Raw genomic sequence first — 27,869 nt, forward strand, 5'->3', positions numbered from 1 at the left:
GTCGTAAATGAGTGACTGCTATAAATTTAAGTGTGTAATAGGCCAGTGAACTAAATAATTATGATGAAGATTTAGTATATTTAAATAAAACAGGGTTGAATTGATTTTTGAAATGTTGAAAATATTTGAAACATTAAAAAAAACTACAACTTAATAAAATCGACCGTTTAAACAAAAAAATTGTTGGATTTTATTGATACCTCAGTCCTAAAAATGTAATCAGTTGTTCATTCCTCCAACACAAGTAAATTGTTTTTTGAATCGTCCCGTAATTTTTAGACGGCTGAACTTGCCTTTCCTAAAAACTAATCAGCACGTCCCATATCCTGATCAATATTTTTCGAAATCTTTCAAAATCATTTCTTCCGTTCTCTCGAAATCGTTCACAAATACATCAATTCTTTCTAACTTTTGCCAACAGAAGAATAAGTTAAACAAAAAATTTCATTTTCAATTTTTTTCGATTACAATAACTCACCCTATACTATGAGAAGTGAACGAACATATTGTTATATTTATGGCTATTAATATACGAGGTGTGTTCAAAAAGTACCCGGAATTACTAATAATTAAATTTCGCGGGTCTGGAGTGTCTGATTGTCAAAATTTTTTTTTATTGTGTTGGTATACATGCCCCTAAAGTATGATGAAATTTTCAGCTATATTCACTGTTTACTTTGTCTGTGGTAGTCGCTAAGGTTCGACGTGTTTTTCTGAGCTCGGCGATTTTTACAATGGAAGAATTGAAAAGTCAAAGAATTTGTATTAAATTTTGCGTAAAAAATGAAATAAAGTGTTGCAAAGTGCAAAAATTCACCAGATATGGCTCCGTGTGACTTTTTCCTATTCCCAAAGTTGAAGAGACCCATGAAAGGACGGCGGTTTTCCTCGATTGAAGAAAATCGCTGAGAGTGCTCAAGGACATATCAAAAAGTGAATATCAAGGGTGCTTCGAAAATTGGAAAAAACGCTGGCATAAGTGTATTATATCTGGGGGGGACTACTTTGAAGGGGACCACATTAATGTAGACGAATAAATAAATATTTTTTTGAAAAAACGAAAATTCCGGGTACTTTTTGAACAGACCTCGTACACGTACACGTACACGTTCTCTTTTTTATCATATGAACTTGTATTAAAGTATAATGAAAAAGTTGGAAATTTTTTTTTTTTTATTTTATTATTCCTCCTCTGAATTTATTTATTTTTATTTTTTATCGCCTAACTCATCGTTGTTCCTACATACTTCACAGAACGTATTCATTCAGTCGTAATATATAAGCATTTGTTTTATATTTTGTATTGAAAGGATATTAGATGTTATTTATTTTAAACTAGCCACTTCTAATATATATTAAATAGAATGAAGAAGGCTTTTGTAACAGTTTTTATTGAACCTATTATATCTTAATATCGATCTATTAAATTTCGATTTAATTTTTAGAGATGGACAGATCTACTTCTAGCTTTTTCCTTCCCCTTGTAAACTTTTTACCTTAAAAATAAAACTACCGACCACCCTCTCATAGCTGTATCAACCGCGCGCGGTCGAATTGACCGGCAAGTAAAAGGTTATGAATGTTATAATTCAATACAAATAATGGTTGATTTGAACATGTGCATTCGTTACCTAACATATTTTTCGCATTTCAAAAGTATTTTTATTGTTTGAAAACCTTTACACAAAATTCCACAAGTTTTGCGTATCAATTGCGCTATCAGGATTTTATAGACGGTATTCGTAAAAACTTTCCCGAAATTTGGTATTCTTTTTTCATTTTTTGTGAAACTCTTGTGTCTGCTATTTGTAGTAGTTTTCTTGATGGCGACTTTATTCAAAGTTATCTAATCTTCTATGGCACAAGAGCTTTATCATTATCAGAGAATATAAATGGAAGCAAAATTATATATCGACTAGCAAAAATGAAACGCGTTCATACTTCCGCTCACTACGACACATTGTGTATGGCTACATAATGCGATGCGCTTCATAAGTAAATCGAGCCAAAAAATATAATAATACCTATTGAAAAAGTTTCAATAATGGCTTATTGAAAAGTCTGCATTTATTTTCACAACATTACATGCATATGAGAGTTTATAATTTTTCTTTTTTAGTTTATTTTACCTTCAGTTTTGACTCATTCATGTCATTTGCGTAGTTTGTTATAGCAATAAGACCAAGCCAGGACCATATCCAGTACCAATTTCCTTTCGAGAAGAAAATAAAGCATCAGTCACAATCACCTTTTGCAAAAATTAAATTTATGAAAGGTTCTTTTTTGTTTTTTTGTATTTCATATAAATAAATTTTAAAATTTGGTGTCAGGTGCGACAAAGACGGAGACATTTCGAGACATTATAAGTTATCGAAACATACCCATGTGGAAAGCATGCGTGTCGGAAGCTACTTTACAAAAAGAAAACTAGTGTACGATTTACGAGATGGTACAAAAAAATATAATATAACCGGAGGTGTGCCACAAGGCTTTGTTCCCGGCTCATTGATGTAGTATATTCTACATGGTAGCCTCTTTAGCCTAAGGTCAGACTAGTAGAATAAAACATGATGATGATGATATGGCCACAGTGGTTGTTGCAAAACAATTTGATGAGATTGTCATTTGACATAAGTTTGGTGAAACTTTATTGCTAAATGAAAACAAAGAACCAATAACTGGCACAACAAAAGAGTGAAGCTGTTCTTATTATAAGCAGAAAAATAGTAGAGACCATCAAGATGAAGATATGCAATATAGAGATTGCATCAAAATCAAACATTCGTTTTATTTAGGGGTAACGCTTGATTCTCGACTTAATTATTATTAACCAGCACCACATTTCAAAACTCTGCAGATTGTTCATGTCGGCCTTTCTTAGAGTCAATTTCTTTGATCCGTACAGAGATATGCTCTAGACATAGCACTTTATTAGTCTCTTTCAAGTCGAGACTCAGTTTGCTTGTCAGTAGCGTTTTTTTCTTAGATGTTTCTCGTGCAGTATCTGTCTCTGGCCAGAAGACTTTTTCGTCTCCATATCTCTCCTCACTTGAACTGTATTATTACTCAAGTTTTGCACATTTCACCTCTGTCTCGTTTTACCCGTTTTGCGAATGTTCTTTAGTTGTGTCTCTATATCGGCTTTAACAAGAATCATGATCGCAGTCTTAGTCGGCCCCTGAAAAAAACTTCTAAATCTATTTTTGACGAAGATATATTCAATTTGATAGCGTCTGCTGTCTTCTGGCAATTGCTGCAAACGGCACATTGCCTTTAACGTTGTATTTTGGTCTCAGTAAGTAGGACTCTCTAATGAAAATTTGTGATTGCAGAGGGGTCACGTCCTGTCATTGGTGTAGACTTACTTGTCTATTCCCTACGAAGGTTGTGCAAGTTTCGAGTTCATCGCGATTGGAAAACAAAATAGAACCGTATGATAAAATAAGGACATCTAATTCGTCCCCATTTGATAAGATATTTTAAGGATTATCCAGATTTAAGTCGACAGACCGCATTGGGTGTATGCGAATATTTTAACTAAAATCACATAGAAACTACATCCAAAGCACCTATAGTACATAAACCACGTTGTCTTGCACCAGATAAGTTAAGTCTGCTAATATAACATTATTCATTGCCCAACCCCAACGACAAGGATGTGTCGATTCGGGGAGGTATAATATAATATAATATATATATATATATATATATATATATATATATATATAAGCGCATAAAACCGATAGCACAAAAATTAAATAGCTAAAAAATTGATCGCACAAAAACAGGTTTGACTGAATATATATAAAACATACTCGTGTTGAAATTGAAAATTGTGCTGACGTCGAAAAGTATTCAGACCACCCTCATATATATATTTAGAGAGAGAGAGAGGGAGAGAGAAAAGAAGTAAAATAATAAATATATCACTGCATATGGTTGAATAATTTATTTATGCTGTTCAAGCTATTTAAATAATATTTAATTTAATAATATTTAATATAAATATATTTATATTTCATAACAAACCTTTTCATATATTTGTCTTTATTGAATTCATCCCTTTCACCATACGCAAAAGATTAATAATAACAGTGCTTTGTCTATCCAAATTACTTTCTGCTATTGACAAAGTCTTTCAAAAAACATTTTACTTTCTTTACATTTAGGATTTGTGCAATGCGCACATAATGTCAGAAATTTAGCATCAACTTTTCTTGAATTCTTCAAATGCTTGTGTACGATATCCACTAATGCGTCAATGAAAATCGGATGATCATTTGGAGCTGCAGCTCTCCTAATCCTCTCTACGCCAATCTGTGACAAAGTAATTTATTAATTGTAGAATGATATTATCTTTATGTAGAATACAATTAATAATGCCGCAAAATTTAAATATCGTTTCAATTAATGATGATGCAGAATTGTATAGCAGTTCAACAATTAATATGAGCATTTATAGGTATAGATATTCTATTCAATATATTTTTATATATTATTTAATTAAAAAAACTTCAAGATATTATTTAATTATATATAAATATAATTATTATTATACACATACATATGAATATATAATTAATCAAAATATAAATGTGTATATCGTGTTTTATTAAAAATATTTTACAAAGAAATGTTCCATATGCAGAATTTATGAAGACGCGCGTCGAGCAATGCTGTTCCTAGTCGTTGCAAATCAGAGACGACTTACGCGGGTGTTATATGAGCGCGAGCGTGTACTTGCTCAGGTTTTTTTAATTTTAAATATGTTCTACCACATGAAAAAAATTTTGGACATAAAAGGAAATTGAATAGCCTTTCTAATGATGCTAATTAAAAATTAGTCCAAATAACCGCTCTACCCGAAAATTCAAAATAAAAAATTATTTTCACTTTTTCATGCACTAAAATATAATTATTAAACAATATGTGTTATCAATAATATAGTACACACCGATGTAAATAGAATGGCGTTATTTGTTTGTTGATATCTTTTACAGTTGTGCCAAAAAACGACTTTGGAAAAAGGGGCCACTTTCACACATTTTCAATGATATTTCGTCCAAATGAGATACGGATTTGAAATTTGGTATATCAGATTTTCCCGAAAATAACTAGAAAATGGCATCAAAATCATTTAAATACCTGGGTGGGGCCAATTCTGTATGGAAACACGCCTATACTTTTTCCAATGATTCATGCGAATTAGCAAAAACTAAATATATTGATAATATTATTTTCAATTCTCATAATAAACAAAAACGATGTGGTCGCTCATAAAATCAAAAGTTAACTTTAAAGCAAATTTTACTAATATTGAATGCTTTAATATTAATAATATAAAAACTGATATATTTTCAATTGCTAGCGCATTTAATATTTTTTTCCTTAACGGAACTTTTATTTTGACTTCAAATATAACTATTGATCTGGTCATTTTGAATGCGATCTTTTTAAAAATAAAAACAAATTTAAATTATTTCTGCCTGTATCCTATAACTTTTGATGATTTGTCGCAAGCAAGTTATTATATAACTCTCATTCTTAAGGATCAGATGAAATTTCATCTGTCATTTTAAAACAGTTTTCTTCCAATATTTATTGATAAAATTCTCGCATTCTTAAATAACGTGAAAATATTGCATAGCTGCCTCAATAATTTAACAAATAACAACTATTTACAAGCTAAATTAAATATTAATTCCAACTGTGATGACTCTTTTTGACAAAGTTCCATACAAAGGTTGTGGGTAAAGTGATATTTGTAGAAAATGTATATATGAAATATGTGTTTCAAATAGAAATTGCGCTTACATTATTTTTAATAATAGTATTTTACAAAACATTGAGCCTGATTAAAATAAATTTAACAGTAATTCTTACCAAAGCAAGATTTATAAAAGTAGTAGGAGTAGATAAAGATTTTTCTTTATTATGTTTAGCAAATGTATATTTAGATTGTAATTTTTAATTTTGTTGTTCAACTTAATAATTACACATCATCGCATTGATTGAATAATATAGCTATTATTCTAAAACACCTCTTTAAAATGAAATAGTGGGCCGTTATGTTATCTGACTGTCCTCTTTTACTCAATGAGGTAATAAGAACCAGATGACTAATTTTTAAAAAAAACTACCAAAATACATGTGTTGACAATGATGAATTAACTGGATATTTTACTAAACACTGCATTATAAGTAATTGCTAAAATCAAATTGGACTTTTGCACCTCGCCCATCTCAATATGCTCCAGAGTGGGCAAACCCTCGAGTTCGTTTTAATGGCAAAAGATAGCCTAACCAATACCGTTAAGTGAGCGTTTTCGTGTTTTACACACTTATAATAATAAAGTAATTTATTTTTGCTACTCTAGAAATTTCATTGAAATGCTTTACATGGTAAAACAACGTTTGCCAGGTCAACTACTATATAATAGCAGCAATATAAAGTAGCTATGTAATTATATATTATAAATGCAGTATTACCTCTTTAGCAAGATCGTGGCAGTATTCTATATCCAGTTCATGTAAGGTCTCGATGTGTTCATTAACAAATGCCACAGGAACTAGTATAAAATGCTTTTTTCCTTGTTTCACATAACCCTGAAATTAAATGTTATATTACTTTAACGATACCAAGTTAAACCATAGCATGAGCTATACCATAATCTATTTTAAAGTTATTATTACAGTATATGATAAAAATATCCAAAAAATCAATTAGTAAAATAAATAAATATCTAAAAAATCAATTAGTAGTTTTTTTTTAATTTCATCAATGTTATTGGTCGTAATAACATAATAATAAATGTAGTCTGCCCGAAGGCAGCTCCTTGGAGTAAAATACCACCACAAATAAATGATTCTCCTACCCTTCATCTATTATTCCAATTACCACTATTCCCTCTCCCCTATTTTTCATATATTTTCCTTTCCAAACTTCTGCTTCCATGCTTCTTGATCATGTGCTTCGGCTTTCAGTTCCTCTTCCCATTCCATTTATTCCTTCTATTTTACCCTCGACGACGTCTTGCAGGAGGCATTTTTTATGCAGAAGAGATCCGATCTAGTTTTTTTTCTTCTCAGAATTGTGCTCAGTACAGTCCTTTCTTCGCCCACTCTTCTCAGGACTTCTTCATTTGTTATTTTATCTGCCCACTTTATCTTCTCCATTCGTCTCCAGCACCATATTTGAAAACTCTCCAGGTAATTTTTATCGACTTTTCTTAGAGTCCATGTCTCCAATCCGTACAGAGCTACGCTCCAGACGTAGCACTTTATTAATCTCTTTAGCAAGTCGAGACTCAGTTTGCTCGTCAGTAGCATTCTCTTCTTCGTGAATGCCGCCTTGGCGCTTGCGATCCTTGTCCTGATCTCTTTCGTGGAGAATCCGTCTCTGGTCAGTATGCATCCGGGAATTTGAAACGATCCACGTCTTCCAATTCTCGATTTCCTACCGTTACCCTCAACTGATTATTTTTTTTATGATTCTCATCACTTTCGACTTGTTCTGCTCATCATGTTTTGCAGCTGGGTTTGGTTTTTCGATATCACTACTAGATCATCAGCGTACTTTATGGTGGTGATTCTTCTTCCTCCAATCGAAAAATCACCTGCGTTGGGTTAAATGGCTCGGAGCCATTCTCCGTACTGGTTGAATAGGATCGGTGACATACAGCATCCTTGCCGCACACCTCTACCTATTTCAACGCCGTTTGTATCTCCCTGGTTCACTCGAACCTTTACTTTTTGTCCCATATACAGATTCAGGAACAGCCTGCGACCCCTCAAATCGACATTAATAGATTTTAAAATTCCCATAAGCTTACTCCAGTTGACTCTGTCGAAAGCTTTCTGCCAATCTATAAAACAGAAACATAAGTCCTCGTTAACGTTAACATTTGTCCGACATTATCCTCAATTTTCCAATAGCGTCCCTAGTGCCTCTTCCTTTCCTGAAACCAAACTGGTCTTCGCTCATGTGCTGCTCGATTCTATTTGAGAGTTGTCTCATAAAGATTTTGGCCAGAACCTTCCCTATGTGCAAAATTAAACTGATCCTCCTGTGGTCGCTTTTATTCGCTTTGGGCTTTTTCTGAAGAGTACTTTGGCCATTCGGTCGTTCGGCATATTTCATTCAAAAATTTGATCAGTTTCCTCAATCCGTTGTTGTCCAGCACTTTCGGCAGGTCCACCGGTATGTCGTCATCTCCCGTTGCTTTCTTTCTTCTCATCTCATTTATCGCTCTCTCGACTTCGCTTTTTAATATGGAAGGTCCCTTGTCTTCGTCCACTGCTTTCTCTTCTTCAATCTCAATATTATCAGGACGATTTTCTCTATCGTAATATTTCTCAATGTATTTTCAATGTAATTACAAGGAAACGGCTTGGTATATTTTCACCTAAAACTAATCAGTATCATTCTGAACTAATATCTTTCGAACAGTTTTTGATTTTTTAAAATCGATTCGGTAGTATGAGCTTAAATGTTTAACACTTTTTTCCAAATTTCAAAGAAACGGCTCGGCCGATCGTCGCACAAAACTGACAAGCGATAATCCTCATTGAGGCACAACAAATGGTTTTCAAATTTCCGAAATCGGTTCAGGCGTTTTCGAGCAAACGTCGATGAAAAGTCTAATTTTGGCAAATGACAAAAAAACGATACTAATTTTTGCAAACTTTGACGAATTTTTAAAGCTAAACGAGTTGTCTTAGGGCCGTTATATTTCAGTATGATCTAGAAGACTGGTATCTACCGTCAAAAAAATAATAATAAAAATCGTCGAAAAAAATTTTTTCAACACTTTATTACAAGAAAACGGCCCGGCCGATCTCTACCAAAAACTCATCATCAGCACGATTCCCAACCAATATCTTTCGAACGGTTTTTGAATTTTCAAAATCGATTCAGAACTGCGGGCTAAAACGTGGACGAAATTTTTTTCACTTTTCTGCTATTTGCAAAGAAACAGCTTGGCTGATCGCCGCGCAAAATTGATAAACGCTAGTCCTCATGGAGATACTTCGAATGGCTTTTCTCGACGTTTCAACCCATTCTGAATCAAATGAACCAAATTTGGAAAAAGTATGTGTGTATGTGTGAACATATATATTTTATTTACCGTAAGGGGCCGTTCAAGTACTATGTAAGCACTATAGGGGGGTAGGGGGTTATTGATTTCTTATTTTGAGTGACGTTTTGATGACACCTTTGCTTACTTTTGCTGACATAGGGGGATGGAGGGGTAAATAATTATACTAAATCTGCTTACATAATACTTGAACGATCCCTAAATCGACGTTTTCTCAAAAACGGCTGGACCGATTTCAAAAATTTAAAAGCCATTCGATGTATCTCGATGAGGACTATCGTTTGTCAGTTTTGCGCTACGATCGGCCGAACTGTTTCATAAATTAATATATTAATTTATTTTATATCATATCACAAAAGTATGAATTATGACACATAAATCACCATACTTTTCAAACTTTGATTAATTTTTAAAATTGAACTACTTGTCGTAGGGCCGTAATATTTTATTATGTTTCCTGGGATCATGATATCTATCAACATAAAAAGTTCAATAGTCAAAAAAAAATTTCAACAAATCTCAATTAAAAATTAATCAGCACGATTCCGCAATATATATCGTACGGTTTTTAAACTTTTCAAAATCGATTCAGGAAAGCAGTATAAAACGTAGACTAAACAATTTTTACTTTTTTGCTTATTACAAAGAAACAGTTCGGCTGAGCGTTGCACAAAACTGAAAAACGATAGTCATTATCGAGATACATGAAACTGCTTTTAAATTTTTGAGATCTCTCCAGTCGCTATTGTGAAAATGTGGATAAAAGTTCAGATTTTAACAAACGTTTTCGAAAACTAGTGGTGTATTGCATCGTGCCTTAAGGCAAATTGCTGAAACTTCCCATATCAAAAACCAAATTTTTTAAATATATATATATTTTTTTAACTTTAAAAAATTTGATTTTTGAAAATTTTGAAATTTTTGAATAAAAATTGACTTGTTTGAAAAAATTGATTTTTTGAAGAAAATATTCTTTTTTATATTCAGAAATATTTTCATTTTTTTTTTCAAAGCAATCTCACTGCTTAGCTGCATAGAGAAGAATTATCGAAGCGCGTAAGCGCCGCGTCTCTTATAACGGACAAACAATATAACGAAACCCATATAAATGTGAACTAAATTTAAAAATCTCTATAAAATATCTGATAATTTGATGTGCATATGTCTAATGATCATTTATGACCGCCAAATGTCTTTTTTTCATTTTTAACTCGATCTCGGAAACTGCTAGACCTGCCTTTCCAATCAGTTAATCAGTTCTTGGTCAATACAAGTAAAATATTTATTGAATTATTAAAATTGGACGCTCTGTTCTCTTAAAAACCGAGTTACCGTTTTTGGAACTTTTCACCCCGTATCTTCGAAACAGCTAAACCTATCTTGTTCAAAAACTAATTAGTACGTCTCTTATCAATAGCAATCGAATATTTTTTGAATAATTCAAATCAATTGGAATGTTTTCTCGAAATCGTCGGCGAAAATTTGTATCCGCACACACACATGCACCCACATACATACACACAGGCATAAGTGTTTGAGTGTGTTGTATATAACAGAATACTATCATACCTTTAAAGCCTCATCGGTATATGGTTCTAACCAAGGCAGTGGACCGACTTTTGACTGCCACACTAATGTGTATGGGTTACAGTTCTGCAATTCTTGCATTACCAAATGTACGGTTGCTCCAATTTCGGATGGGTAAGAATCGCCACGATTCACAGCCTGAAAGGTATTAAAACATTATTTTAAACAATTAGCATTTCATTGTCATAAAAAAATTAACATTACAGTGAAGAGGGCCGCGTAATTTAAAAAATAAGTATTTTATTATATTAATAAACAAAAAAATATTATTAGTGCAGTAAACGGAATGGAAAAAAGGGTATAACCTCTGAATTTTTTTACTGTTCTCCGATTTGCATAAAATTTTGGAATTAGGTTCATCTTACCCTCAAGTTCAAAAGTGAAAACAATTTGGACTCCGCCATCATCCCCCGGTGGGGATGAAACCCCTTCTCAGTTATGTAATTTTATTTTTTCAAAATAATGTCGGATATCGATAAAAGAACTAATTATAAGAAAAAAATGTTTTAAAGTTTTGCAAGTTACCGGCTACTGTGTAATAGTGCAGTTAGTGTAATTGGTTTTAACAGTTAATTACAAAAAAACGGCTCGGTAGATATTCACTTAAAACTAATCAGTATCATTCCCTACTTATATCTTTTGAACAGTTTTTGATTCTTTTAAATCGATTCGGTAGTATGAGCTTAAATGTGGATGAAAAGTTTAACACCTTTTTCCAAATTACAAATAAACGGCTCAGCCGATCGTTGCACAAAACTGATATTTCCAAAAAAGCGATAATGATTTTTGCAAACGAAAGAAGAATTTTTAAAATTAAACGACTTGCGTAGAGCCGTATTATTTTAGCATGATCTTCAATACTATGGTATCTACTGTCCATATTCATATGTGTGGAAATAATTAACAACTAAGCTTTCCAAGAAATTATTCAATATAATTACAAAAAGATTCAAAATATTAATCACTAATATTTTCTTATTTAAGATGAACAATATTCTACCAAGAGTAGTTAGTAAAAATTGTTAACTTACTTTTAAAGGAAGAGAGTGTGCTGAAAAAACGATCAACACATTATTTCTTGTTTCCTCATTGAAATGCTTCAATTCATCTTGTATCCTCTTCGCAATCGTTTTAATTAAAAGTGGATGCGTACTCCATCGATCAATTACACTCCAAGTAATATCATTAGGTAATCCGCTATTAACAAATATGCATTATTAAAATTTGTTAAATCAAAACTATAAAACTTTCTCATAATAATTTAATAATTATAATTTTAATAATTCCAATGTTCTAGAGCAGTTTATAATGTTATGACTTGCACAAAAACTAGTTATGCTGACGCAAAGTAATAAGAGTAAGAAAACCATGGGTCGTTCGCTTTGCATTGTGTAAAACATCAATTTTTTATTTGAATTTATGTTAAAACCGTAAACAAAAAACAAATACTTCTCAGTGATTTATTCTTTACAATTTTGCTACGAGTGCAAGCAAGCCGCAAAAGTATTTGTTACACTAATCTCAACAATTAAACTCAGAGGGATAAATATTCTCATTAAAAGTCGACACACTGGATCTATAGGCGACGCTAATAGCAAAAGTTGAACCCTTTCATAAGAAAATAATATAGTACAATTTTTTGTGCCCTCTCTTTTCTTACCTATATAAAAATCATATTTCACAATATGTTTCTGTATTTTTCGAAGGCTTTTATAAGATTCATATATCTTGAATTTATAAAGTGAACAATGTTAATTTAGAACTGAGAGAAATTTTCCGAAACCCGCATACATAAAATAAAATTATAAAAACTTACTATTTCTTATCAAACGTATAAATCTCATTGAAACTCGAACCTGAAGTAGCACAACTGTATTGTGGATACTGTGAAAATAAAACGACCCTCTTCGGTTGATCTCTAAGTGATGATAGTTTGATTAGTACTTATAGATATATCATAACAGATACAACATATAATTCCTTACACTGCTATCTGATCTATAGCATCTTTAGTAAAAGGATTGACGTATCGAAAAGCAATATAATGTTTATGGGGAGCTGCAACAAAAAAATAATTTATATTAACATATACGAAAATAATACATACTTAAAATAAATACTAATTGTAAGAGAAATATTATTAACTATATTACGCAACATATTTTTTTATCGATACGATAAAACTATACCTACTGCGCAAACATGATACTAACTACAAGTTAGGATTCATTACAAAATGCCGAACAATTATTTAGATAAACAACTCTATGGATCACGTTTTGCAATATTTGTAGTCTGAAAAAACTATATATATATTCACTTAATTAACTTCCCGTAGGGTAAGTTATTGTAATCGTCCAAAAATTGAAATTGAAAATTTTCACATTTCTCGTCGTTTTGAAGGTTTCTGAACATTTTGGCATGCCTCAGAAACGATTACAATTTTCGTCCACGTTTTCGGGCGCACGGATCAACCGATTTGAATGGTTCAAAAAACATTCGATTCCTATTGATAGGGAGATGTGCTGATTAGTTTTTGGCATAAGCAGGTACAGTGGTTTCGGAGATACAGAGTTAAATGTGCAAAAAATTGCAGTTTTTGAGAGAACTAAGCGTCCGATTTGAATGATTCAAAGAACTTTCTGCTTGTTTTAACAAAATAATTGATTTTGAAAAAAAAAAATGTTACAATTTTCTTTTCATATTTTTTTCTGTATTTAGAAAATAATTCTGATTTTAATTGTAATTTTGACTTAAGTTCTAATATACTTTGAACAAATATTTTCAACTTTGCAATTCAGTTTATATAATTCTTATAAATATTAGACAATGTTACATTATTTATAATAATCTATTTGAAAACATTTAATATTTCTCGAACATTTCGTTACGGTACGGGAAGTTCCAGCAATTTGCCTTAAGGCCCGATGCCATACACACCACTAGTTACATTTGTTTTAATTAAAAGTTGAAATAATATTCTAACTTGTAGCTCATTAACATATTAAAGTTCATTTAGAAATCTAACTTACATAAAAAAAATAGTTTTATTTTTAGCTCCCAAAGAATAAAAAAATCCGATTCGCTAATTTTATGTTTTGTCGACATTTCAAGCCATTCTGAATCGAATGACACCAAATTCGGAAAAAGTATGTATGTGTGTGAGAACAGATTTATTTACCGTAAATCGACGTTTTCTCAAAAACGGCTGGACCGATTTCAAAAATTTAAAAGACACTCGATGAATCTCGATGAGGACTATCGTTTGTCAGTTTTGCGCTACGATCGACCGAACCGCAAAATCGCAAAAAAAGTGAAAAAAAAATTCGTCCACGTTTTAGCCCGCAATCCTGAATCGATTTTAAAAATTCAAAAATCGTTTGAAAGATATTGGTTGGGAATCGTGCTGATCAGATTTTCGTAAAGATCGGCCGAGCCGTTTTCTTGTAATAAAGTGTTCTTGTAATTTTTTTCCGACGATTTTTATGATTTTTTTTTGACGGTAGATACCAAAGTCTTATAGATCATACAAAAATATTAAGGCCCCACGACAACTCGTTTAACTTTCAAAATTCGTCAAAATTCGCAAAAATTAGTATCGCTTTATTACATATGTCAAAATTAGACCTTTAATCGACGTTTTCTTAAAAACGCCTGAACCGATTTCAAAAATTTAAAAGCCATTTGATGTATCTCAATGAGGACTATCGTTTGTCAGTTTTGTGCGACGATCTGCCAAGCCGTTTCTTTGTATTTTGAAGAAAAAAAAGTGTTGTCTACACTACCGAATTGATTTTAAAAAATCAAAAACTGTTCGAAAGATATTAGTCGGGAATGATCGATACTAATTAGTTTTAGGTGAAAATCTACCGAGCCGTTTTCTTGTAATTAATAGTTGAAAAAAAAATTAAGCCGATTTTTATGGAACTTTTTTTGGCGGTATATATCATGGTCTTATAGAATTTACTGAAATATTACGGCCTTACGACAAGTAGTTTAGTTTTAAAAATTCATCAAATTAAAATTAAAATTAGACAATTTACTTCGTATAACGATAGAGTACTTGATGTTAATAAACATACTAAAGCATTAAAGACCTACGGAATATAAAAATTATTGATTTGTGAAAAGTTGCTTTTAGAAAATACTCCGAGATAACGTGTTAGTTCGTTTGCAATTATGTGTAATAAATCCACTCGGAATACTTTTAAATTAATTTATTTTTTATTGATTAAGTCGATTATTTACACATATCGGGAAGTTCATGTTATATTTAATTTTTAAGTGATTTTTTATTTTAGAAATCTTTTAAAATAGCAGACATAAATAAACTAGAACATTGAATATTTTAATTGATTTTATAGAAAGATATCAACAAGATATCAATTACAAGACTAGACATTTCAAGTTCTAATACTTAAATCAATTTAAATCTATGTTTTTCGAACACATGTTTAATCACATTGATCTCACTTTAAATACCTAGGCATTTCATTATTTTATTTAGTTTAGATAACTATTGATCTTTTTCTTTTATTAATGTTAATTCATTTAGTTCATTTTAGAATTACTAGGCAATTAGTCGGCCGACCAATAAAACTGATAATTAATGACCATATTTTGTATATTTTATCCTTGAATTACAGGGATCTGGACGTGATTATAAGGATCTGGATTAAAATTTGGATCTGGACGGGATCTGGATCGGTGTAGGGTCTGACGGATTGGATCTAATGTGTTTAGTTGATTCAGTGCCATGTGATGATGATGGTATCAAACCTGCAAATGTAGACGAAAATGATGATAAAAAGAAGCAATTTACCAGGGGGAAGAAAATTTAAAGGCTGACAAAGAATCCAAAAGCAAAACAACTGCAGTAATGCAAGATGCTTCAACAGAGTTCAATGCAGATAAATAAAAACTAAAGAAAATATTAGAAGAATGATCCGAGCAGAAACGGAAGCTGTTACACAAGAGCAAACTAACTTGAAGAAGAGTGCATGGCAGGCAAGTGCATTAGTGAAAAATGTATTGGAGAAAAATGCAATAGTAGAAAATATATAAGAGGAAAATACATCGGAAAAAGGTGCATCAAAAGAGGGTGAACTGCGGAAAAGTGTTGGAGCGGAAGCAAGGCAGCGAAGAGAAGGCGGCGAGCAGAAAAATCAAAATTAGGAAGCAGGTTGGTAGAAAAGTATTGATAAGATCACTGGTACGTAATTATGTAAATATGGAACCTGGCCAAAAATCAGGGACAAATCACATTCACATGTTTTATATAAATGCATGCTTACATGATTTTCTACAATCATGGCACACTCTAGCTTATAAAATATAACAATATATACTAAAAACTATTATAATATAAGCTTAGCCCACCCATAAAAAATCAGCCCACACGGTTCCGACGCCACTGTATATATAAATATATATTTAGGTGAAGTAAAAAAATCCAATATTTTTGCAATAGTTTGCTTTAATAATTTAGTGGGTTAAGCAAGGAATTATATAAATAATGATAAAAAATTCACATCACGAGATGCTTGTATAAATCGACTGTCTCATTTTTTGGCAATTGGTATGAAAGTTTCTATGAGAGGAGCATAATAGCATTACCTTTAAAATGGCAACAATATCTAAATCGGGTCATTCTAACTATAGTAATTAAAATCTTATTTTCATGCAAAAATTATGGATTTCTTTTTACTTTGTAAATATATGTATACGGAGAGAAAAAGAAAATTAAAATAATTTACCTGTTTCTGGTGATACTATGTCTAATTTTTTACAAAGTAATTCCCCTTGTAAGTTGGTCCATTTTAGTATAGGTGAACCACCACCAATTTCTTTATATTTTTGTTGCACATCTTTAGTTCGCCTTTTGGCGATCCATGGGCCCAATTTGCTGCAATAGAATTAATATCTAGTTTAATATGGATAAATATTCCTTGCAGAATAAAAGAAATATACTCTCATATATATCTCAAATATAATATATAAAAATATACCTAATAAAAAATGTATAACTGAGATTTAGGGGCCGATTCTGCCGTAAAATAGAACCATGTTATGGCAAGGCTATGTTATGTAGCAGTTTTATATAAAGTGGTACTATAAACTGTCAATATCCTATATGGTTGTTGTGCAGTCAGGCGTTTTAGATGAATAACCTAACCTAGAAAATTCACAAACAGAAAAGACAGAATAAACTATATTATTATAACTGATTCTTTGAGATATGGCTTAGAACATATGATTAAAGTTGCATTTTATGTGTAAAAGGCCTGATCGCACAGCAGATACATGGCATTTTGACAGTATTAACTTCCCGTGGGACGAGTTATAGTAATCGCAAAAAATGGAAAATAAAAACTTTAATATATCTTTACGTTTCAGAGGTTTCTGAACATTTTGGCATACTTTAGAAAAAATTTATGTGCGTGTGTGTGTATGTATGAGCGGATACAATTTTTCGTCGACGATTTCGATAACACGAATCAACCAATTTGAATAATTCAAAAATATTCAAATATTGGTCATTTTTTTGGAAAGGCAGGTCTAGCGGTTTCAGAGATGCCATAAAAAGCCAAATTATCACAAATTCTACAGATATTTTAACAATAAGAACAAATTTTGTTTACATTTCTATGGGTTCCGTACAAATGTTTATCCGTTATACTGCGACGCGGCGACCACGCGCTTCGTTATTTCGTTTCTACGTAGCTAACGTATCGCGATTGCTTTAAAAAAAAGTTCAAAATTTTCAAAATATTTCATACTATATAAACTTCAAAAATTTTAAAAATCTCAAATTTCCATTATTTTCTCAAAGTTTCTAAAAAAAAATTTCTTTTAATAACTTTAATTTTTGTTACGGGAAGTTCCAGCAATTTGCATTAAGGCATGATACCATGCATCATTAGTTTTGAATTATTTTGTAGGAAAACGGGAACGTAACATAGCCTTGCCATAACAATGGTCTATTTTTACGATAACGCAGTAAAGTATAGAACACAAATCAATTTTGGTAATAAGTGTAGATATTGAATTAGCTTTTATTGCAAAACAATTATATTGAAAGCTAATTACATTTTTTTTCAGAAAAATAGTAGTGAATGAGAATAATTAAGGGAAAAGTGCCAAAAATTAGCATTTATTTCTTAAATTTAATGATCATTATCCATTCGAAAATGGAGATCGCTTGATAAACTTTCAACAAAATGCATTAGAAATACAAATAAATTAAAACAAAAATAATTCTACCTCAATAAAAAAGCAGCTATCGATATCGCTTTCTCTAAATATCTTTTGATTTTTGTATCAAAACTTATGTTGCAATAAACAGTAATATACGACACCTTATTAACTTCCCGAATAAGTTTATGTTTTCGCCATTCTGAATCGAATGAGACCAAATTTGGAAAAAGTATGTGTTTTTTTTTTTTGTTACGATTTATTTTTGTTAATCAAGACTTTTAATGTCTTATTTACAAAATTGATAGGGGCAAAAAAATACAAAAATACAAAAAAAATTCAATAAATTGAATATAAAATGAAAAAAGTTAAAATAAAAAATAAAATGAAAACAGTAATACAAAAATAATAACATAAATGAACTATGACGTGATGATGTATGTGTGTGTGAGCCGATTTTTGACTTTTCGTCGACGATTTCTCAAAAAATGGCTGTCCCGATTCAAACATTTAAAACTCAATCGATTTAACTCCATAAGAACGAGCTAGTTGACTAGTTTGCCAGCTTTGCACGATGATCAGCCAAGCAGCAGGAATAATATCTCTTTTTTTCGGAAATTGTCAATATACGAACCATAAAACAATATTCGCTTTGGACAGTATATATTTGTTCACATCTGTGGGACAGAACTACATTACAGATAATCAGTAAGTCGATTAAAGTCCAAAAACAAATTTCAAATATTTTTTTTAGCAATCAGAAATACATAAAGATTCCTATGAGCTAAATTGACAATAATTTTTTTATTATATTTTTAACAGCAATCAGAACCTTACGTCCTATGAGCTGTTGGGCTGAAACTTCTCCTGACTTCGTATTTTTAGATGGTAACCCAATGGTTAATCCATCCATATTTGATGATTTTTGTTATTAGAATTAATCTAATAGGGCTGACTTTTTATTAGTGCAGCAATGCCTGGGCTATTTTCACTGGGAAACATATTGCTTTCTATATTTCCAAGTGAAAATCGTTGCCACTGCTGCCTGACAACAGGCTGCTCGAAGTGGGTATCGAACCCGGGACCTCTGAAACAAGTCCCATAGCTCTTAACCGCTTATCTACGGGCGAACCAAACAATATTTAAGAGCGATGTCTAAGAAGAACTCCAATGAGATATTCTTAGTTTAACAATTAATATGTTAATATTATATTAATTTAATATATTAGATATTATGATTAATTTCAAATATTCGTGAATAAATTTTTGTGCGAGTACTAGATCAGTGTTGCAAGTGAATAATTTTTGCTTCTCAATTCAAAAACATTTTTTATATTGTCCTACATTACCTTTTTTACTTCTAGTAAGTACATAATCCATTTCTTTAAAAAAAATTCCCAATATTCTGTAATCATCATCATTAATATTGTTAGTCTATATAAAAAATTGTTTCAGACAGAAAAACCTGATGATGGAATGTATCTAGTTCCAAAACGTCTTACATAAACATTTCCAAAAAACTAATTGTTATTTATTAACTTCCCGAAGGAGAAGTTTATGTTCTCATAAAAAAATCCGATTCGCTAATTTTATGTTTTCTCGACGTTTCAAGCCATTCCGAATCGAATAAGACCAAATTTGTATAGTATATGTGTATGTATGTGAATAGATTTTTTGCCGTAAATCGACGTTTTCTCAAAAACGGCTGGATCGATTTCAAAAATTTAACAGCCATTCGATGTATCTCGATGAAGACTAGCGTTTATCAATTTTGCGTGGCGATCAACCAAGCCGTTTCTTCATAAATAGCAGAAAAGGGAAAAAAAATTGGCCACGTTTTAGCCCCCAATTCTGAATCGATTTTGTAAAATTCAGAAACTATTCGAAAGATATTGGTTAGGAATCGTACTGATTAGTTTTTGGTAAAGATCGGCCGGGCCGTTTTCTTGTAATAAAGTGTTAAAAAAAATTTTTCGACGATTTTTGAGAATTTGTTTTTGACGGTAGATACCATAGTCTTATAGAATTAGATCATACTAAAATATTAAGGCCCTACGACAGGTCGTTTAATTTTAAAAATTCGTCAAAGTTTGCAATTTTTTTTTATATTTTCAATTATTACAACTGCTAAATTATTAACATCAATTAATACTGATAAATAATAACATAAATTTAAATAAATAAAAGTGCGAAGAATAAAATTTACATGAAAATAATATCCGTAATATGATTTGATATAAAATATATATAAGCAAATAATAATAAAAATAAAATTAACTAGTAGTGTATGCATCGCGCCTTAAGGCAAATTCCTGGAACTTCCCGTACCGTAACAAAATGATCGAGGAATATTAAATGTGTTTAAATAGATTATTATAAATACTGTAACATTTTCTAATATTTATAAGAATATAAACTGAATTACAAAGTTAAAATTATTTATTTAAAGTTTTAGAACTTTAGCCAGAATTAAAATTAAGAACTGAATTATTTTCGATAACAAAAAAATTTTTGAAAAAAAAAATTGAAACTAGTGGGGTTGGTGGCATCGTGCCTTAAGGCAAATTGCTGGAACTTCCCGTACCGTAACGAAATGTTCGAGGAATATTGAATAGATTATTCAAATAGATTATTATAAACATTGTAACATTGTCTAATATTTATAAGAATTATATAAACTGAATTGCAGAGTTGAAATTATTTGTTTAAAGTATATTAGAACTTTAGTCGGAATTAAAAATAAAATCTGAATTATTTTCGATATACAAAAAATTAAAAAAAAAAAAAAAAAATGAAATTTTTTTTTCCAAAATCAATTATTTTGTTAAGGGGGTTGTTCTTTTTTTATTTATTTTTTTTCGATTTTGAGATTTTTTGATATTATGAAAGCTAAAAACCTTAGAATTATTTAAAAAAAAATCATCTCAATATCTATTTTTTTGACGAAGTTATAGATATATATATATATCTATATGTATAATTCTCTGAAACCGTTTTTTTCATCGCTCCGGAGCTATTGTATGCCAGCTGCTCTCTTTTTCATTATAACACCTCATGTACATAACCTTTTTAATGTGTCAGCACCTTTGAAAACCATGGTGTATTAGTACATTAAATTAAATGGTGTAATGATTTAGTACATTATATTAAAAACTTTAAATACGTTTTTCTCGAATTGACTTTTTTCAATGCGGTGCCACAAATTTAAAAAAAACTACAAGTCGGATCGACTTGCATTTTTTTTTAATTTGTTCACCACTGCAATACCTAGTCCCCCTACCTCAAACAACTTGATAACATTACGCAAAAAAAATTTGCGAAGCTTCTCGTCCCAAAAAAGGCCCTTTTTAACACTTTTTTTTAAAAATGGCAGCCATTTTTTTCCTTCTTGCTTTTTTTCTTTTATTTTGGTAGGGGGACTGGATTCAAACTTCTTCTTCGACGTAGTTTCGTTTTTTTTTTGTTTCAGGCGATGCGCTACGGATTTATCTGTGGCACCGCAAAAGAGATCGATTGTGCAATGCCCACTTTGGCGCCCCCTGGATAACAAATGACGGCGACAAAAAAAAAAATAAAATTTCTTTATATTCTATGATTTTGTAATTTTTGTTTAAAAAAACCGCATGTCTCTATGGTCAATACATTTCGAGAAAAACAAAAACAAATACCTTGTAACAAAAAAAAGAACAACCCCCTTAAGACAAGCAGATAGTTCTTTGAATCAATTGAATCGAACGCTTAGTTCTCTGAAAAACTGCGATTTTTTGTACATTTAGCTCTGTATCTCCGAAATGGCTGGGCCTGCATTTGCGAAAAATTAATAACCCCTTCTCCCAATCATTACTAATTAAATGTTTTTTAGATCATTCAAATCGGATGCTCCGTTCTCTCAAAAACTCGATTTCTATTTTCTGCACTCTTTGCTCCTTATCTCCGTAACTGCTGGACCTGCCTTTGCCAAAAACTAATCAGCACTACTCCTTATCAATGGGAATCGAATGTTTTTTTAAACCGTTCAAATCGGTTGATCCGTACGCCCGAAAACGTGGGCGAAAATTTGTATCCATACATACATACACACACACATCCATTTTTTCTGAGGTATGCCAAAATGTTCAGAAACCTTCAAAACGTCGAGAAATGTAAAAATTTTCAATTCCGATTTTCGGCCCATTACAATAACTTACCCTACGGGAAATTAATAAATAATATAAATAAAATTTCTGAATGATAAAATAATACTAGAAAAATAATAAAATATAACAAAATAACAATAATAGAAATAGTAAGATAATAATAATAATAATAATAATAATAATAATAGTAGTAATAATAATAATAATAATAATAATAATAAAAATAATAATAATAATAATAATAATAATAATTTACAAATTTATGAGATCATTTGGAATTTTTTTCGTTTTAGCCTTGTTGGGTGCGCTTCTGAGTATACTTTGTATGCCAAGTAATTTGGGTGTTCGTCTATTCTTTTTTTGTAGTTGTTTGTTTTTTGTTGAATTTCTTCATTTACTGTCATTATGTTGCTGTCCTGGTGAATCAACCAGTTGGGAACGCACCTAGGTGCGTTCAGTGCTTGCCTTATGATCTTGTTCTGCACTCGCTGAATGATCTGTAGATTGTTTTTTTTTGCGGTGCCCCATAGTTGAATCCCATAAGACCACACTGGTTTAAAAATACATTTATAAATAATTAGTTTGTTATTCGTCGACAGTTCGGAACGTTTATTCAGTAGCCAGTAATGTTTTTTGAATAGTTCATCAATCTGCTGTTTTTTCTTGTTAATGTGAACTCTCCAGTTCAATTTTGTGTCTAGGTGTATTCCAAGATATTTTACGCTATCTTTTACTGGGATTTCCTGTCCATTTAACTTAATTGTAGGGCATATACCAGTACGCAGTGTAAAAGTGATATGTGTAGATTTTGAGCCGTTTGTCATAATTCTCCATAAAGAAAGCCATTTTGTAGCAATATCTAGATGTTCTTGTAATAGTTGCGAAGCTATTGCAGGACCTTTATTAGAGGCAATAATACATGTATCGTCAGCAAATGTCGACACGCTTGTTCCGGAGTATAAAGGAAAATCCGCTGTGAATATAAGAAATAGAGTTGGAGAAAAAACGCTTCCCTGTGGCACTCCAGAGAGGATCTTTCTTTTTGTCGACTCCTCGTTGTTAATGCTGACGAAAAATTCCCTATTTTCAAGGAACGATTTTATTATTGAAAATATCGGTTCTGATAAACAGAGTTTTAGTTTATACAACAAACCAGTGTGCCATACCTTGTCAAATGCTTGCGCAACGTCTAAAAATACAGCCGAATAATATTTTTTTGCATGGAACGATTCGTTAATTATATTTACTAGGCGATGAACCTGTTCTATGGTTGAGTGTTGTTCTCTAAAGCCGAATTGGTGATTTGGAATTAGGTTTTGATTCAACAATTCTGACTTAATGCGTTGGAGTAATAATTATTCAAATATCTTCGAAATACAAGGAAGTAGGCTTATTGGTCTATAAGAAGACAATAAATCAGGATCTTTCCCAGGTTTAGGTATAAGAATTATTTTAGCTGTTTTCCAAGCTTGAGGGAACACTTTTAATCTAAGAATTGAATTTAATATTATTGTTAATAATCTAAATCCCTTTTCTGGCAGTTCTTTTATCATTTTTATCGAAATTTTACCTGGTCCAGGAGATTTATTAGGATTTGCATCCTTGACATAATTTTTTAATTCGGTCACCGTTATGCGTTTTACAATTTGGCCTGGTATAGATTCATTCTGTAAGCAATCTTGTTTATCTATGGTTAACGTTGCAACTGCGGAGATGAGGCTGGAATGTATTTTTCAAGTGTTCTGAGAATTCTTCCGATTTTTCTTCTGAACTTCTTGCCCAAGAACCATCAAGTTTACGCACTGGAGGTATATGTACTATCGGCCTTTTTAATCTCTTCGTTGCCTTCCAAAGAGAATAATTTGTGTCTTTAGTAGTTGAAAGATTAGTTTAATAATTTTTAAGGCATTCGTTCTTATATTCATATAATAAAGTCTTAAGATTCCTGCAGGCACTTGTTTTTATAGGTCGGTGATCTTGTGGTTTGCCATATTTTTCGCAATTTGCGTTTTTGAGCTATAATTTTTTTAATGTTAAAAGAATAATTAGGTTTGCAACTTGCATTTGAATGTATAGTAGATTTTTGAGCTGCTGATAACAGCAGAATTGTGAAATTTGTTATCGCCAAGTTTAAATCCTGTTCATTTTTAAGAGGTATGTTGCAAGAAATTTTTTCATCAATTATCTCTTGGAATAATGGCCAATTAGTAAATTTATTTGTGAGAAAATATGAGTTTTGATTTACTTCTGTAGTTGTAGAATATTGCAGAATAATTGGCGAATGATCAGAATTTAAATCTAAATTTGATTTGATATCTAAACAATTATCGTTAACGCCTTTAGTTATGAAAAAATCTATTAGATCAGGGATTTTGTTAAGGTCTATTGGCCAATAAGTAGGCTCGCCGGTGGATATTGGCTTAAGATTGTTTTTTTCAATCGATTTGTAAAGTTCTCGACCCCTAGGGGTCATCAGTCTAGAACCCCAGAATGTGTGCTTAGCATTATAATCTCCTCCCGCTATAAATGAATTGCCCAGCGTATTAAAAAAAATTATAAACTGACCTTCAGTGATCCTGTGTTTAGGCGGGCAGTAAATGGCTGATAGTACTAGTTGGTTGTGCGATGGTATATTAACTGAAATTGATGTTGCTTGAAGAAAGTCCTTCTGGAATGGTTCAGCTTCATGATGATTCATGTTAGCTTTTATAGAACCGCAGTTCCTCCATGAGGTCTTCCGCTTGGGTGCGGAGTATTATAACCTATATAATTTGGTATTCGTACGGAACTATTGTTAGTAAAATGTGATTCTGATATAAGCATGATATCTATATCGTTGATTGTTAAAAAATATTTAAGGCCTTGAGTGTGGTTACACAAACCATTTGCATTCCATGAACAGATTGTTACTTTGAAAAACATGATTTATTTGCTAGAATGGTTGTGAGTAAATTCAGCATAGTGCTCATTTGTTCAGTAAGTGTTTTTATCATTTCTTTCAATTCTGACAGATTATTGATATTATTAATGTTTGTCGAGCTCTGATTAGTAGTTGATGGAATGTCCTGGTTTTCAGGTAGTATAGTATTTTTACGTGTAATATGTGAGTATGAGATACCTGGTTTAACATTTGAGGTTGATCCATGTATTGGTGGTGTTCTCTCTTGGTGATGGAAATTTTTTTTCAAATTGTAGGATGGTTAAGACCACATTGCAAAAATTAGTATCGTTTTTTTGGCGTTTGTCAAAATTAGACTTTTCATCGACGTTTGCTCAAAAACGCCTGAACCGATTTTAGAAATTTAAAAGCCATTGAAAAAAAAGTGTTAAACTTTTCGTCTACATTTAAGCTCATACCACCGAATCGATTTTAAAAAATCAAAAACTGTTCGAAAGATATTAGTTGGGAATGATACTGATTAGTTTTAGGTAAAAATCTACCAAGCCGTTTTCTTGTAATTAACTGTTAAAAAAAATTTAAGCCGATTTTCATGGAACTTTTTTTGGCAATATATATCATGGTCTTATAGAACATACTGAAATATTACGTCTTCACAAGTAGTTTAATTTTAAAAATTCATCAAAGTTTAAGAAAATTGTTAAAATTGTTGTTAAAATTAAAAATAGACGATTTACTTGGTATAATGATAGAGTACTTGATCTAAATGAACATACTCAACCATTAAGGTCCTACGGAAACTGGTTCAATTATAAAAATTATTGAATTTTGAACATTTGCTTTTAGAAAATACTCCGAGAGTTAACGTGTTCGTTCGTTTTCAATTATGTGTAATAAATCTACTCAGAATACTTTAAATCACTCATAAATTAATTTATTTTTTATTGAATAAGTCGATTATTTACACATATCGGGAAGTTCTTGTAACTTGCCTCAAGGCAAAATACCAAAACCAACTAGTTTATTGGATTAATTATTCGGAAAAAAACATATCATAATTTATATACACACACACACATATATATATATATATATATATATACATACACTAGATGACCCAATAGACATTGTTCAAAAGTTCCATTTTTTTAATAAACTATACTGATATTTATCAATTAGATACAAATTAGTATGTGTTTTACACTATAGTCTATACCGAAATGTATAAACAACCATATGAGTGATCTTAAATGTGGAACTGCTTGAAATAAAATGATGAGTATCAAAACCCACACTTAACTCTTTAATTATACTGTGAAATTCAAATTAGCCACGTAAAACCATCAAACAAACAAATATTGAAATATGTTCAATAAAATAGTATAGAAATTGTAATAGAAATATACACTACAATTTATTGAACAAATTCATTAACAATAGCTCAATTTATTTTAAATCCAAGGGTTATCCAATATTTTTAGTAAATATACCCATAAATGTTGATGTATAAATAAATGATTTTTTGTTTATTCATGACTAAAACATCGATTTTCCAAATTTATCACACAAAAATTCATCGTCTGCCTTTGTTATTTATAGCATAAGATATACATATTGGAAATTGCAGTCTTAAACGGTATAACAAATATGAGTTATGAGCAGCAGCAAAAATGGAAACAAAATGAATCGACTTTTATGAACCGTCAAGGAATTTAAACTGGTAATAAATTCCCTTAACTTGAAAAAATACATAACTACGTGCAGATGCTTCTTTTATCGAGCATAAAAAAATTGAAGAATTAAAAATAGAGATTATGCCGCAAAACTTAAACACCATGAAAATTAAATGAAAAAAGATGTTTTTAAAATGTATTCAAGAAGAGATCTTATTAAATGTTACATATTTTCTAACATAAAAAATATCAATTCTATTGACATTATAATTATATGTATAACACATCACTTAATAAGATTGTAAGATATATTGTAACTAATTGTTAATTTAATAGTAAGATATGCAACTATAAATTTATTAGTAGTAGTATATATTGTAACTGGCCATTACAAAATGTTATAAAACATCAAGCAAATCCTTTCTCAATTATTGATTAATTTATATGAGAAATGATAATAAAATTGGGACCTAATTTTAAAATTGGTTTTATTGATTTATTTGTAAATTAATATGCCGTTCCGAAATATACCAGGTCTTTATAATAACATGATCTATAATAAACCTAGAATTATTTATAAATACTCCTAAAGTATAAATTAACTGATATCTATGTTTTGTTAAGCTGTATTTTCTAAATAATTGTGATTTGGGTTTCTAATATTCTGTCTGCTTTTTCTTGCAGTCGCCTCTTAGTTATTATATATAAGATGAAAAAATTATATGTTACCTTTGGAAGGGAAGTTGAATCATATCAGTATCGGTCATTATTCTATGCAAATAATCGGGCACATTGTCAAGGGTCTGTGGACCACCCATATTCAACATTAAAATTCCAGTATTTGGTCGAGAAGATGAACTTAAATGTCTTTGCATTTGTTTTCCTATTTGAATAAAATATATTAAAAGTGAGTTAAAAATTAATAATATATAAACCGAATATTTAAATATTCATTATTGTTCTTTCATTCAGTTTTCTAAGTACATATATATTCATATATACATCACATTTGCGTTTACATCAATATATTAAACAAGCATTCAAAATAAAATTCAAAGTTTAAAACTAAAAAGTAACTTCTTAATCCTAACCTAATTGCAATACTCTATAACTGTAATTATTCATATTGAGTATAGTAAATAAAATTTAACCCTGAATAATTAGTCTATAATTTCACTTTATCTTCGTATAAGTAAATCTCCAAATTAGTAATGAATTCTTATTATAAACAAAAATGGCAAATCAGTTGTCACATTAATTAAAATTGCAGGCACAAGGCTGA

The 27,869-nt window shown here is 30.9% G+C and overlaps 1 protein-coding gene across 1 annotated transcript; it reads right to left on the bottom strand.

Annotated features, from left to right (window-relative positions):
• Positions 1-4,050: 4,050 nt before the first annotated feature.
• On the bottom strand, positions 4,051-27,869 carry LOC113366479 (ferrochelatase, mitochondrial-like). Its single transcript, XM_026608085.1, has 9 exons — positions 27,679-27,869; positions 27,317-27,470; positions 16,442-16,590; positions 12,671-12,743; positions 12,502-12,603; positions 11,717-11,882; positions 10,668-10,823; positions 6,490-6,606; positions 4,051-4,317 (listed from the first exon to the last, which is right to left on the bottom strand). Exons 1-9 carry the CDS (start codon positions 27,710-27,712, stop codon positions 4,123-4,125), a joined length of 1,146 nt encoding a protein of 381 aa, XP_026463870.1. The 5' UTR covers positions 27,713-27,869; the 3' UTR covers positions 4,051-4,122.

This window comes from Ctenocephalides felis, unplaced genomic scaffold, assembly GCF_003426905.1.
Source record: "Ctenocephalides felis isolate EL2017-DRISC unplaced genomic scaffold, ASM342690v1 CF-g0.4_SCAFFOLD_01170, whole genome shotgun sequence".
Lineage (NCBI taxonomy): Eukaryota > Metazoa > Arthropoda > Insecta > Siphonaptera > Pulicidae > Ctenocephalides > Ctenocephalides felis.

Coding starts and splice junctions, on each gene's coding strand:
- LOC113366479 (XM_026608085.1), bottom strand. CDS start 27,712: ATGAATAATTACAGTTATAGAGTATTGCAATTAG. Junction 11,883..12,501: donor TATACGTTTGATAAGAAATA/GTAAGTTTTTAT, acceptor ATTTGTTAATAG/CGGATTACCTAATGATATTA. Junction 10,824..11,716: donor CACACTCTCTTCCTTTAAAA/GTAAGTTAACAA, acceptor AATACCTTTCAG/GCTGTGAATCGTGGCGATTC.